At 39.7% G+C, this 14,511-nt stretch overlaps 1 protein-coding gene across 3 annotated transcripts in view; it reads left to right on the top strand.

The window, feature by feature from the left end:
* The window catches only part of ARFGEF1 (ARF guanine nucleotide exchange factor 1), a 90,523-nt gene extending 77,084 nt beyond the window's left edge, over positions 1-13,439 (top strand). For all 3 annotated transcript variants that reach the window (XM_069004899.1, XM_069004900.1, XM_069004901.1), the window contains 9 exons: positions 382-517; positions 606-744; positions 5,237-5,306; positions 7,947-8,076; positions 8,903-9,042; positions 9,418-9,586; positions 10,080-10,218; positions 11,108-11,225; positions 11,962-13,439. In XM_069004899.1, the coding sequence (XP_068861000.1) occupies positions 382-517; positions 606-744; positions 5,237-5,306; positions 7,947-8,076; positions 8,903-9,042; positions 9,418-9,586; positions 10,080-10,218; positions 11,108-11,225; positions 11,962-12,126 (1,206 nt within the window). In that variant the 3' untranslated portion in view covers positions 12,127-13,439. The remainder of the gene's footprint in view (positions 1-381; positions 518-605; positions 745-5,236; positions 5,307-7,946; positions 8,077-8,902; positions 9,043-9,417; positions 9,587-10,079; positions 10,219-11,107; positions 11,226-11,961) is intronic.
* The last annotated feature ends 1,072 nt before the right edge of the window (positions 13,440-14,511 follow it).

Below are 14,511 nucleotides of genomic sequence, written 5' to 3'. Positions count from 1 at the left end.
ATTATTAATATTAGAAGTTAGATTAAAACTGTCAATTGTTTGGGAGGCTTTGTCTGGCTATTTGTAATAGGACATGTCTCACTCTGTAAATTTTTATTCCCTGGAAAACACTTAAAAGAAACACAGCTTTAGCTTGGTGTTAAATTGTTGAGCTAGGATTGGACACTTAGACAGTCGTTTGCTTGTCTGTTCCTGTAGTTCTTTTTAAACCTGCTAGCTAGCAAAGCAGAAGTTGAGGCTCCAAATTTTGAAGTTTTGAGATACAGAAATGAATTCAGTTTCACTGTAAAGCAAATTGAGTAAATACAAATGTTTATCTATATCTATATACTGAAGTTTCACCTTAAGGTTGTAACTCTTCTCTCTTTTTTTGACTTCTAGAAAGCTGAATGGATGACAACTACTTGTAACCATGCACTTTATGCAATATGTGATGTATTTACGCAGTATTTAGAAGTACTTAGTGATGTTCTTTTGGATGATATATTTGCACAGCTGTACTGGTGTGTGCAGCAAGGTAGGAGCTGTACAAATTATATTAAAACAATGTTAACATTTTGCTCTGTTGTATGTGAATAAACAAATACACTGTTTGTCTTTTACAGACAATGAACAACTGGCACGATCTGGTACAAACTGTTTGGAGAATGTTGTCATCCTTAATGGTGAAAAGTTTACCCTAGAAATCTGGGATAAAACTTGCACTTGCATGCTGGATATTTTCAAAACTACAATCCCTCATGCGTAAGACAACTGTTAATACTTACACTTGTAAAATAGTTTAACTAGATGATGTACCCATTTCAAACTCTTGGATGTCTCATAGGTGGGGTGAACAAAAAGCTGTTACCTGTGGACTAAAGAGAAACAGACTTACTTGAAACATAATGATAAATTAGGTGTAGGTATTCTTTTGTATTGTAAATGATAAAGTCTTAAAAACTGAAATACTGTATAGGAGATAGGAAAAAAACACCCCAACAACCCTCAGAATGTAACATGATTCAGTTCTAAGGTTTTGGATTTTTGGAGAAGTACTGTCTGATTTTTTTGGTTATTTTCTTTTTTGTAATAGAAGATGCAGGCTTTGCTATTTGTAATTACTTGTGAAGCTTTTTCCACAAAATACTGAAATACTGCAACAGTCCTACATACTCAAGTCTCTGTGGTTGATGATTAATTTCCATCATATGTTTATACGAATCTTAATATTTTTGTGAAAATGATCTTAGATACTTGGTAACTCTTTCCCTTCATATAATAACTTGGTGTGAGGTTTCTTGGAGTAAGGCCATACCATTCTAAGTGCTATGTTTTATACATCCTAGAGCAGAGTAGTGAGAAATCATGGCATTATACCAAAGGTGAGGGATTTTTGCCCTGCACTACCAGCGAACACTGAGCTGAAACACTACTTGTTTTCAAATCTGATAGTCTTCATGGTGAACTGCTGTATTATTACTTGTCCTGTGTCTGTCATCCAGTTCATATTGTTTGCTTCTGGGACTTACTTGGGCCTGAAGAAAGCTAAAGCAAAAGGAACCTTCTTCATTTTAGTCTTTTCTTTAATTTTAGAGTTGTGTATCAGATAGCACTGTAAGAGAGCTTCATTCATTCATTAAAAGATAAAATCTGTCACTACCTCACCTATTTTTTTATATAACTATGTATAAATTAATTCTATCAAAAATAATTATAAAATGAAGGTGAAAGATTTGGGAGCTAGCAAGATACTTCTGCATTTTGTTAACTGCCACAAATAAAATTGAAACATGACTCTCTGGGTGTAAATGTCCAGCTGAATTAACCCTAACTTACTAATGGCCTGTACTTGGAAAGATTTTGAAGTTAATATTCACTAGAAGAACATTTGCCTTGGTTTCAGCATATGATCAAAACTTAGGTTTCTGAGTATTCTTACAGTTGAATATTAGAAATCTTTCTAGAGCACCATTTTGGATATCTTAATATTTAGACATACTTGAAATATTCCTTTTGCCTTTAGTTATATCTAATTTGAAATACGTGCATTATTCACTTTGATGTTGAGGCACTTCTGTTTCTCAAATGGGTTATTTTTCCTAGGAGAGTATCCGACTTCTTCCTTAATCTTTCTCTTTCTTTCTCTTTTAATCTTTCTAGACTCTCTTTTGAGAACTTCATTATATTATTCCTTCTTAAATTTCTGGGAGGTTCCCAGCTTTTGCAGTCTTATTTTGATTTTATATTAGGGTACTCATCTTTTTTTCTTCTCTTTCTGAGTCCTGATACTTCTTTTTTCCTCTCTTTTTATGGGATCTGGTTCTTTTTCTGAGACTTCTGGTTTGGCTGACATTTCACATTTTTATTTTAGTCCCTCTATTAGCCTTATTTTTGCAATAGAGCTTTTCCTACCCTCCCATCCTTAGTTTCTTCTTACTTTCTTTTTTGACAATGCAGTTTTAATACTCAACTTGTTGTGGAGGCTGTCTCAGTGCTTAGAGAAGGCAAATGATCTTTTTACCTTTGTTATTCCATGCTGGGAAGTAACACAATAGTTAATGTTGAACTGAAGACAGACAAATGACACAGTGGTATATATGAAAACTTTATGGGCAAGTGCTTTATTGCCAGTTGTCTTCAAATAGTCAGAGGATACGAATCTCTGGAGTGTAAAGTATCTTCTGGCAGAAGTTCTTATTAGTCTGATCAGGTAGGGTTACATATGTTCTTTTTTAGCATTCATATAAAACATCTTCCAGCTGTTGTGAAACTAACTTCTGTAATTTAAGAGCTGCAACATTGGCTGCAGGAGTTCTTAATTGCAGTATCAGCCTCTCCTGGTTCTTGCCAAGTTACTTTTTTGTAAAGAGAGATGATCATATTTCCTTGTTTGGAGAATGTGCTATAATATTTACTCAGCTACCAATTTCTGCAAGGACCACTTGCTAGAAAGCCACAAATCAGACTGCTGCCAAGCATCTACAGATCACTGAGGTGTTGATAGCTGAAGATACTAATGCAGAATGACACAGAGTGGCTAAAGTTGGAAAGGGCTCTGGTGGTTTTGTGGTCCACCCCCTGTGCTTAGGCATGGCCACCCAGAGCAGTTTTCCCAGGATCATGTCCTGACTTTTGAGTATCTCCAAGGAGGGAAGCTCTACAGCCTTTCTGGGCAACCTCTGCCTGTGCTTGTTCACCCTCACAGTGAAAAAGTGTTTCCTAATGCTCATATGGAACCTCCTGTGTTTCTTTGTGCCATTGCCTTTGGTCCTGGCATTGTGAATCACTGGAAAAAAGCCTGGCTCTGTTCTCTTTGCACCCACATTTCAGCTATTTATAGCATGTTGATGAGATGTGCTGAGCCTTTTCTTCTCCAGGCTGGACAATCCCCATTGTCTCAGACTCTTCTCATAGGAGAGATGCTCTAGTTGCTTCCTCACCTTTGTGGCTTTCGCTGAACTTTCTCCAGTAGGTCCATGTCTCTCATACTGGAGAGCCCAGGACTGGCCACTGTGCTGAGCAGAGGGGCAGGATCCCCTTCCCACCTGCTGCCAGCTCTCCTCACACAGCCCAGGGTAATGTTTGCTTTCTCTGCAGCAAGGGCCCCCTGCTCACTCATGTCCAGCCTGTTGTTTACCAGGATCCCCAGGGCCTTCTCTGGGGGCCAAGCTGCTTCCCAGCTGGACAGCCCCCAGTACATCCTGGGGTGTGGGCTTGTTCCTCCCCAGCTGAGGCACTTCGTTCTTCCCCTCATTGAACTGCACAAGGTTCCCGTCAGCCCATTTCTCTGGCCTGTGGAGATCCCTCTGGATAGCAGCATGACCCCCTGGTGTATCAGCCACTCCTCCTACTTTTGTCATCCAACTTTCTGAGAGTCTGCTCTGCCTCATCACCCAGATCATTAACATTGGACAGAACTGGACCCACTGTTGACCCGTGGGGTGTACCACTAGAATACTGGCCTCCAACTAGATTCTGTGCACCTAATCGCCATCCTCTTGGCTTGACTCTTCAGTCAGTTTTCAGTCAATCTTACTGTTTGTTTGTCTAGCCCCTTGTTTGTTAGTTTATTTTAATAGTTACTTCAGTTTTTCTTTTAGTTTAATTTCTATTGTTTTTATAATTTTTGTTAGTTTAAATTTTCTGAAGCTTCCTGAGAGCAAATCTTGGCTTTCTGGTGCTCAGAAGTACAGTGTGAATGCCCTCTAGTCCTCCAAAATTTCAAGAGTTAGAATTGGTTCCTTGCCCAACTTATGATGGTCTGGCCTCTACTGGTGCATAATGGCTCATAATTCTAACACCTCAATTTGTGTCCTTGCAGCTTTCAAGAATCAATTCAGTTCTCTGTTCTGCTTTATTTGTCTTATTACATGCCTCAAGATTTTAACTTATCTCCAATTTGTTTTTTTAGTTATCCAGTATTTAGTTTTCTGGAGATCAGTGGTGTGTTCATTTACAATGCTTAGCTTGTTGGGGAAAGCTCTCCCTTAGGATATGCAGACATAAATGTCCAATATGTGTTACCTCACACAGATTGAGACTAAAGAGTTTGAGATCATGACAATGACAAGTAACTTCAATCTTACTTTGTAGCAGTAGACTGGATAGAACAAGATGTGATGGGACAATTTACGTTATTTAATCCAGTTTCCCTCAATTCTTGGCAGGCACAGACAGTTTCAGTAAGTTACAATTAGTGTAGAAATTTTTTAGTGCTGAGGTAAAGATCCTCAAGACAGCAGCGCCCTGTAGGAAATCAGCAGGGAAGAGATCAGAAGTATTGTCAGCAACTTGATACCTCATAACAGCAATGAATCCTGAGTGGAAGTGGTGAATCTTAAGTGGAAATAGAAACATAATGCTGGAACATACCCCAGATAGAGAATGCAAAACATCTCCAAATCTTCATGTGATTTTTTCTGGAGTAGATTCGTTTCTTATTCTAGATGAGGCAGTGTGGGAGAAGAGGCCCACCAATGGCACTAAAGCACTGCCTTAAAACAAATCCAATATTTCTCAGAAAAATTAATCTACCTCTGCACAGTCCACTTGTCCATCCAGGGTAGTTGGCAGAAATGTTGAAGTTGAAAAAACACAGTACTTACATGTTTAAATATGTGTGAAAGAATAAAGTGTACTTAGAATTGAAGTTAATGCAAAAAATCCACACCATGTTGAAGGGGACTCTTTAGAGTGTTGGTTCTGATTTATATTTCAAACTTAGTAAATTTGGGATTGGTTTTGTGTTTTCAAGGCTGCTGACTTGGCGACCAGTTGGTGGGGAGTTTTGCTCTGGCTCTCCCTCTGATGCAAAAGAAAAACTGGTAAGCTGCTGAAATAAAAAATAATTTAAGATTGCAAGAGCTCAGTCCAAATGTGTTGTGATGTAGAAAGGTGAAAAGTATACTTGGTTTAAATACATTTTTCAGTTTTGATTTATGTGATTTTTTTTTTTCCAGCTCAAGTGCTATTTAATGTTTAAAAATGGCAAGGAATTAACTGATACAGAAGTACGTATTTGTTTGCAGCAAAGTTGACTTCCAGAAATTGGCTGTAGGTAGTTACCTGTGTTTGTTTTAAGTAATGTCCTGTGTTTGGTAGGTTTCTCTAATACTGTATTTGAGCTTTGAGTTGTTTTCTGGTTTGGGTCATGGTTTTTCTTTCATTTTGATGTACTGGCAAGAAGAGAAACTGCTAAAGAGGGATAGATTGACAGTTAGATTGATTTTTTTTCTTCCTTCCAAATTTTCTCTTGTAATATCTTAAATATCTATTTAAGATAGAAAATGGATATAACCATCAGATTTCTTAGCACTGACTGCATAAACTGATGTGAAGTCTGGATTTGCCTGCAAGTGACAGTCCTGTAGCCACTTTGCTACTGATGAGAATGAGTTTAGCTTTTGGACATTCTCACAAGATTGCTGCATGAAGTTCTTTATAGATTAGTGAAGGCACTTGATAACAGTTGCTCAAGGATAATGGTCCCAAATGAGCTTTACTAAGAGAGACTGACTCTCTCCATTTATCTTTATGGAGTGTGAACATGATTCAGTGTTGTGGTTCGACACTGGCCCAACGCCAGGCACCCACGAGAGCTGCTCGCTCGCCCTCCCCTGCCACAGCTGGGCAGAGGAGGGAGAAGGAAAAAAAATTAACGAAGGCTCCATGAGTGATATAAGGACTGGGAGAAACACTTCAAGGGTGAAACAGGCTCAACTTCAGTTGTGAAGTGAATTTATTGCTAACAGAATCAGAGGGGGATAATGAGAAGTAAAATAAGCCCTTAGAACACCTTCCCCCCCAGCTCCTCCCCCCTTCCCGCTGACAAGGCATGGGGGTTTGGTCAGTCCATCACCGAGATTTCCTTCTGCTGCTCCGGGAGAGGAGTCTTCTCCTGTGAGGCCGTGGATCCCTCCCACAGGAGACAGCTCTGCTGAACTTCCCCAACGTGGGTCCAACTCTCACGAGCAGCAGCCGCACTGCCCGTGCTGCAGCCTCCCACGGGCACACAGCCCTCCCAAAACTGCTGCGCCGGGGCTCTCTCTTTCCACGGGTGCAGCCCTCCAAGGACAGGCTGCTCCAGCCTGGAAGCAGGGCCCTCTCTCTCCACCAGGTCTCCCAGTGGATCACAGCCCCCTCCAGGCATCCACCCGCTCCGGCACGGGCACCTCCCCCACGGGCTGCGGGTGGATCTCTACATCCCCCGTGGATCCCCATGGGCTGCAGGGGCACAGCTGCTTCACCATGGTCCTCACCACGGCCTGCAGAGGAACCTCAGCTCTGGAACGTGGAGCACCTCCTCCTCCTCCTTCTCCACTGACCTTGGTGTCTCCATGTTGTTTTCCCTCACATGTTCTCACCTCCTCCTCTTCTCTGACTAGAATCCAAAATCTTGTGACTTTGTTTTGATTTTCTTCTTAAATATGTCATCACAGAGGTGTTACCAACCTCTCTCATTGGCCCAGTTTTGGACAGCAGCATGTCCATCTTCAGAGCCATCAGCCATTGGCTCTGCTGGACATGGTGGGAAGCTTCCAGCAGCTTCCTCACAGGAGCCGTCTTTGTGGCTCCCCTGCTACCTGAAACCAGGCTGTGCCAAACCAGTACATTCAGTTAAAACAGAAAGTAAATGTTTGTGGTGGCTAGTTCTCATTATATGGATATTATACTTTCATGCTGTATTATGACTCCTTTTTATATATATAGGCTATATTTTTTATCCATTTATGTCAAATATAATAGCATGCATAAATGGCAAATAAATTCAAAGTCTTGAGTAAATTGAAAGATCTTTTCCCTTTGAAATAGTTCAACATGAATGTTTTTAAAAACTATTTTTGTCTTCAGTATAAAAAAATATTTTGCAACTTCAAAATTAACAGAACTTGTATAATGAATTATACTAAAGGAAAAATATTTTGGCTTTCTCATTTAGTAGGATAGAATCTTTGCAGGCTTTGGATATTTTCATCTCATTTTTCTTCAGGTAGCTCAAATATGATGGAGTGTTTTGGTATCTATAGACATGATACTTATTAAAATATATATTTTTACTTAAAAGAGATTAAATCCTTGGTTATCTAGTGATATGAGAAGCTGAGATGTTCTTTACAGGAACCTTGCAGCAAACCTCCTACTCTTGATCTGATAAAAGCCATAGTAACTCTTGGCTGACAGAAGTGCTTGGAGGGCATACAAAAACATATCTGAAAAATGCTGCTCATCTACTTTTCTGTGTACTTAAGTATTTGTTACTTGATAAATTTTCAGTTGTTTCTTAGTAGCTGATCTGTTTGGTACATTTTTCATGAATGCTCATAGCAAATATGACTAGACGTGAACGAAAGTGCAGTGTTGAAACAGCAAATGTCTTGAGCTCTGAAGATCCCAGCACTATTACCAGTTAGATTGCAGAAGTTTTCTGTAAGTTAATTACTTAATTTTTTTTGCTTTCTTTTCAGGATACAATCTCCCAGAAGTCAGTAGATATCCATGATTCCATTCAGCCTCGATCTTCAGATGGACGCCCATATCAGCCCAGCACAGGGGCCACAGTAGCTGAAGAAACAAGTAAAGCCAGGCCAGCAGCAAGTGCGTGCTCTGCAGTGATTTGGCATTTGATATCTCTTAAGAGTACTATTTAGTAGATGTTTGATATATTAGTTATAGCCCCAGCCATGACTTCAGAAACATGATGTGAAGAGATCACATTTTTAAATTTTTTGTCTTCATGCAGTATGACAGAATTCTCTTGGACTCCTGTGGGTCCACATTTTTGGGTTGTGTTTTAAAAATCAAAGATTTCAACTGCAAGCTTCTAGGCTTTTTACCCAAAGCAAAATATTAAAAATAGTAATCTCCTTACAGTGCTGTGTATTTTTTTTTCCTTAGGAGCAGATATTTTTCAGTGCAAAATGCAACAGAAGCAGTAGCTGAAAAAGAACTCTGTCTATGATTTGAAGAGAGTATATCAAACCCTTATTTAAGAGCCTTGTGCAGTTATGTGTTGGTGCTTAAAATGGTCATGTGGTGACATCAGCACTTGCCACAGCTGCAGACAAGCAATGAGGCCAATGCTGTGCTAAGCCTCCTGCCTGGGAACAGCCTCAACCTCTGCCTCTTGTTATTGCACTGAAGGTCCAAGTCACTCATTTTGGTGATTTCTAGGTAACATTGAACCAGGTTGATCCAATGTATCACAGACAACTTCAGGAAACAATTTTTTAAGATGTTCCAGTTGGTAACATGGTGATCTGTCCTGATGTTAGTAATTCAGACAGGTGGATTGCAGGTTTGGTTTACGCATGTGCTTGAAGTTAAACTGTTAAAGTTAACTGTTAAACTGTTGAAGTTAAACTGCCCTCAAAATAGCTCAAAAAAGTTCTTTAGTTAACAAGTAATTTTCTTTCCTTTAAAGAATTTCCAGAACAGAAGTTATTTGCTGCTCTTTTGATCAAGTGTGTTGTACAGCTGGAACTCATTCAGACGATCGACAACATCGTGTTCTTCCCAGCAACTAGCAAAAAAGAGGATGCAGAGAATCTAGCAGCAGCACAAGTAAGTGGAACTGATAGATATCTCTCTTTTTAACACCTTTTCTTCCAAAGGTTTTAAGATAAAGTTTCTTAAACTCCCATAACATCTGCTAATTTACAATTTTTACATACATTTGAGAATTTCCATTGGACTGTTGAGATCTTTTACAACTTCCATTAAATTTCATTTTCTGTGCCAGGGCAGCACTGAGGAGATTAAAACATGTATTGCTCAAAGGGATTTACATAACTGGGATATGGATATAACCTTTACTACAGTGTTAAGTACAAGTACAGATGTAAACAGGTTAGGATAGAGTTATCACAGGAGCTTGCTGAAGACAGTTGTGAATTTTTACTTTAAATATTTTTTTTCTTTTCCTTTTTTTTTTAATAGAGAGATGCAGTAGACTTTGATGTCCATGTGGATACACAGGATCAAGGGATGTATCGTTTCCTAACATCACAGCAGCTTTTCAAACTTCTCGATTGTTTGCTGGAATCTCACAGATTTGCTAAAGCATTTAATTCAAACAATGAACAAAGAACTGCTCTCTGGAAAGCAGGTGAGTCAGTCCCCTTGGAGAAATACTTTGTGACAGTGTGAATTGACCCAAAAATAGGTCAAAAGTATTTTGATGCTGAATGTAAAAGTTGAAGCTTTAGCTTTATAACTGCAGGATTCCTAAAGGGAGAGGATGTCATCTGTGTAGTTGCAAATATGTCTGGTTTCCTAAAATTAAGGTTTCACTGAGGTACAGCTGCCAAGCTGATTCTTGGCTGTAGGTGTGAGTCCCATGCTTGAAAGCTGCAGGCACAAACACAGGTTTCACAGCTACCTGGAAGCTGATATTAAAAATGGGTGCCAAACACAATCATGGCACATATAAATAGATTAATTTTTAGCAATGCTCCATTGTACTAAATGTTATGAGAAATTAATTACTGAGGTGGTTCTTCTGTCTGTGTGCAGAAGATGCTTAGAAAGAGAAGTGGGGGACTGTAAGAAAGAATGTCAGCTGAACGAAAAATCTAAATGGATACTTGGAATTCCTCTAGGTTTCAAAGGCAAGTCAAAGCCCAACCTGCTGAAGCAGGAGACGAGCAGCCTGGCCTGCGGGCTGCGCATCCTGTTCCGCATGTACATGGACGAGAGCCGCACCAACGCCTGGGAGGAGGTCCAGCAAAGACTGCTGAAGTAAGGTCCATGGAGCTGAACCTGTTTGTGTTATTTCTGATGTTAAAGAAGGGGGGTTTTATTTGGAAGGCTATACCTTCTCTGTTTGCAGTAAACTTCTAGAGCTGATGTGTGTGACGGCGGTCGCAGCTAATATTAAGAGTTTTATGTTCTGTGGGGAGTGCTCTGCCTCCAGCTACTGATGCTGTCTCTCCTTTTTGTTCTCATTACATGTTTTGCAGAGAGAACAAGGGTTTTGTCACCTTTTTTTGTATCATCTGGGTAGGTGGAAGCTTGTTATAGCTCCCCTTTAAAAAGGAAAGACTCTCACCTAAACCCTGTTTTGCCTCAGTGAAACTGCAGTGGAGCTGGCACTGTCTGTTCTCATCTGCAGAAATGGACACTGGGCTTGAGCAGCCTTGTGAGCATACAGAGGCTTTTGGCTCTGTGGTTATACATCTGAATGTTTTTTGTTTACAAAGTTTTTCAAGCAACTCTTGGAATAAGAGAGGGCTTAAAACCACAACAGCAGCGCTTAAGGCTGGGGCTTTAAGGTTCACAGACTAGGAAGCAGAGCTGAAAACTGCCTGGTTACATCAACATGAGATGTTCCTAAAAGTGCACATAGCATTTTGTCACATACCTCTCACAGAGTACTCGATACATTTCAAATACATGCACAAACAGCATAATCACATTTTTTCAGCTTATTTATTACTGAAGTCCTGGGACTTTGGGTTTAACAAAGTCACTGCTTTCTGTCATTAATTCTTAGAGCAGCTTTCATGAAACAATGCTGTTCTACACTAGGGCTCTAGACTGCCAGAAGTTGCAAAGCCAAAGCTCCCTCTCTTCAGTAGAGCTCAGAAAGAAATGTGAGTTACTATTTTTTTGTGTCTTTTGTCTCCAGTGTCTGCAGCGAGGCTCTGAGCTACTTTCTCACTCTTACATCAGAAAGTCATCGGGAAGCCTGGACTAACCTTTTACTCTTATTTTTGACTAAAGTCCTGAAGATAAGTGATGAAAGGGTAAGTAACTATTTGGAATGATGTTTCAGATGACATGTACAGGTAAGAAGGAGTTCCAGACTGGTTTGTCACACACAGTTACAGACTCGACTTTAAAAGCTCCTGCTGCTCTGTAGACACTCCCTGTGTTGAAGGAATGTATGTTCTAACTGCACTTGACAGATACTGACACTAATAATTCAGTGTGAAGGTGCAGTGAGTGATAAAATAAAACGTGTCAGAGAAGTTTAAAGATGCTGGAATCCTTTAGAAGTGTGTGTTGTTTTCACCCCTCTCCTGCTGAGGAAGAGAATTAGTGATGATATTCTATTCAAAGAATTAACTCTTGTTTCTGCCTCCAGTGCTGCAGGTACATGTACACCTTGACCTTCTCCAAAGCAATTCTGCAGTAAATAAATCCCTGTTTAGATCTCCCTCTGTTTCTAAGAAAACTTGGCTGAAATAATTAAGTGAAAAAGGCCAACTGCAAGAAAAAACTCATAATAGAAAAATATTTCCTCTTGGGGAATAAGCATTGGTAAAGAGCTTTGTGTAGCTGGTGAGCATCTGTCAGAGTATATCACAGCTGTCTTAGCCTTATTCTAGCACTGCTAACTTGAGTTGTAAATATGCTTCTGCTTGTTACTTTGTGGGTTTCTCACTTTCATTTGGTAGAGTATTTAATATTCATATTTTGCAGTGTGCTTTCTGAGGTGTACCAATGTATAATAGAGTAATTTCTTGTTTTTCTCCTCAGTTCAAGGCCCATGCCTCGTTCTACTATCCTTTGTTGTGTGAAATCATGCAGTTTGACCTTATCCCTGAGCTTCGAGCTGTTTTGCGAAGGTTTTTCCTGCGGATTGGTGTGGTTTTCCAAATATCCCAACCACCAGAACAAGAGTCTGGAATAAGCAAACATTAGCAGATAGTGACGCTGTGTTTCAAGGTTTATATTCCTCAGCTAAATAAAAGGACCAGGTAGCTGGGCCATTCTGTCTGGATATCCATATAAATGATTTCTTTCTCTGGCCACGTGTATTCAAGGGTTAACGGTACAGACGCTTACAACTGTAATTAAGGCTTGCAACACTCCAGTCCCTCTCTTTCCTGGCGGATTCTCTCTCGTCGGTTTCTCTTGCCTGGCTCGTGCTGAGCACAGAGCCAGTTTTTAGCACGGTCCCCTTGTCAGCACGGGCTGCAGTGTCCTTTACTGTCCTAGACAGCAGTATAGCAACAGATGTTTATGGCGGGTGTGAAAGTAAAATGTACCCAAAGAAACATATATATGTAAAGGTTTGAGCTTCTGCGAGAAGTACAACTCAGGAGAGCTGTATTTTGAAGGATAAAATGTTTATAGTGAAAAGAAAATGGAGATTATTGTTCATGGAAAAAAATATTTAGCAACTATGTCTGATATTCTAAGTTTTTTGCACACTCAGGCTGTCTGAGACATTGGTAATCATCCTTCTGTGAAAATGTACAGAGATGCAGGTCTGTAATATAAACTCTTTAACACTATACAGTTCTTCCTGAATTATTTTATTTCTGTATTACTGATTTGTTGAAAGCCCATAACTCTTCCTTGTTTACCAAATGCACTAGAAGTTTGGGGTTCTTTTTTGGGTTGTGATTTTTTTTTTCTTTTTTCTTTTTTTTTTTGTTTGTTTGTTTGTTTTGTTTTGTTTCATTGTAGCCCAGAAGTTATTGTTGCTGACTTTTGTCAAGAACAGCGGTAGAAATATCACGACTGACATAACTACCTGTAATATACTTGTTTTAGGGCTTTTAAATATAACGAGCCATTGAAATGATGATCCTTCAAGGACTGGAACTTGAATCACTGCAAACAAGTCTAGGTTGTGTCTGCTGTCAGATGTTTTTTGTTTGATGTAGATTTCACTCTTATGTACAGAATTTAATGTTGGATATATTCAAGTAACAAATCTGGCATGGTTTGGGGATGGTTAAATTTATTGGAAATGTATTCATACTGTGAATTGTGCTCTGATGGTTAACAGACGAGATTGTCAAGCATTCTGTATTACAATGGATGTAGAAATTTTTTTCAGATGGACAAAATGTATATGGTACAGATATGTAAAGTTTTCTATGTAAAAAAATTCTGTACAACTTTCTGTACAATATTTGGTTCTCATCTGGCATATTCTAATCAGGTTATAGGTCAATAAAGTTTTTGAACTCTTTCATCAGTGCAATCAAAACCAGTCTAATCCACAGCTACTTGTTTTACAGTTTGCTTTGCCTCTCATGCTTTTGTTTCAAAGGAGCAAACCCCAGACCCCGGGAGCAGAAAGGTGGGTGCCCTTTGGTTGACTGGGATGTGTCTTCTCACTTTTAGAGACAAATACAAGGGGAAAAAGAATGGTAAATTTAAAAAAAGGTGGGCAGGGCTGGAGGAGAATAAAAGCACTGCATGAAGTGGTCAGATGAACCCTGTAGTGCTGCACAGATAGAAACTCAAGTACTGCACTTTGCTCTCTGGGGATTAAAATATAAACACCAAACATCTGATGGAGAAGGGGGAAAGGGAAGGGCTGAGATTGCAGTTCTGCTGACTTGGAGCACATCAGCAAGTTCAGCTGTGCCAGTGTCTTCGATTTTGTAAGTAAAAGTGGAATTGGATTGTTCTTCAGTGTGTTCCCACAAAGCTCCTGACTGGTACAGGAGAGCAGCATGAAGACCAAGAAGGCGTGTGAAGGACACTGCCCTCTCTTACAGGGTAATGAATCTGCCATAGACATTCACAGCGGGCTCCAGAAATAAGCGTAAGCAGTTCAATGAAATAGCTATGGAAAAGCCAGAAAAGGGAATTAAAATGCTGTGACCTGTGATTCAGAGTTTGCTCACAAAGTTAATTGGGGTGGAGCAAAACCAAATAGCAATTACCAGTGTCGGAAGGGGGAGAACTGAGGTTATTTGAATTAATTGTAGCCTTTCCTCTTGGGCTGTATTTTACTTACTCAGTTTGTTGTGCTGTGTTTAAATCTTAAACTGCTGTGCTAGGCCAGATCTGAGGTCTTTCTTTGTTTGACAGTGATCAGTAATAATTTGTAGAGTGAGTATAATGTACTGCATCCCTATTCACTGTCATTCTCTTCCCCCATGACTTTAGCAAACTGTTCTGAGACCATTACCAGGGTGTTCCTGACACTGCTGCCCTGAGCACTATTTAAACAGCCACTGTTCCTTGTGTCTGCCCACTTGCTTTCTAATCATCTGTGTTCAGGATAGAACAGTGAGTACAATGAATTATCTAAAAACTTGGGCAGTTGGGGTTGTGGGGCTC

Source organism: Aphelocoma coerulescens, chromosome 2, assembly GCF_041296385.1.
Source record: "Aphelocoma coerulescens isolate FSJ_1873_10779 chromosome 2, UR_Acoe_1.0, whole genome shotgun sequence".
NCBI lineage: Eukaryota > Metazoa > Chordata > Aves > Passeriformes > Corvidae > Aphelocoma > Aphelocoma coerulescens.
Note: the sequence above shows the minus strand (reverse complement) of the source record. Positions and strands in the feature narration are given on the sequence as shown.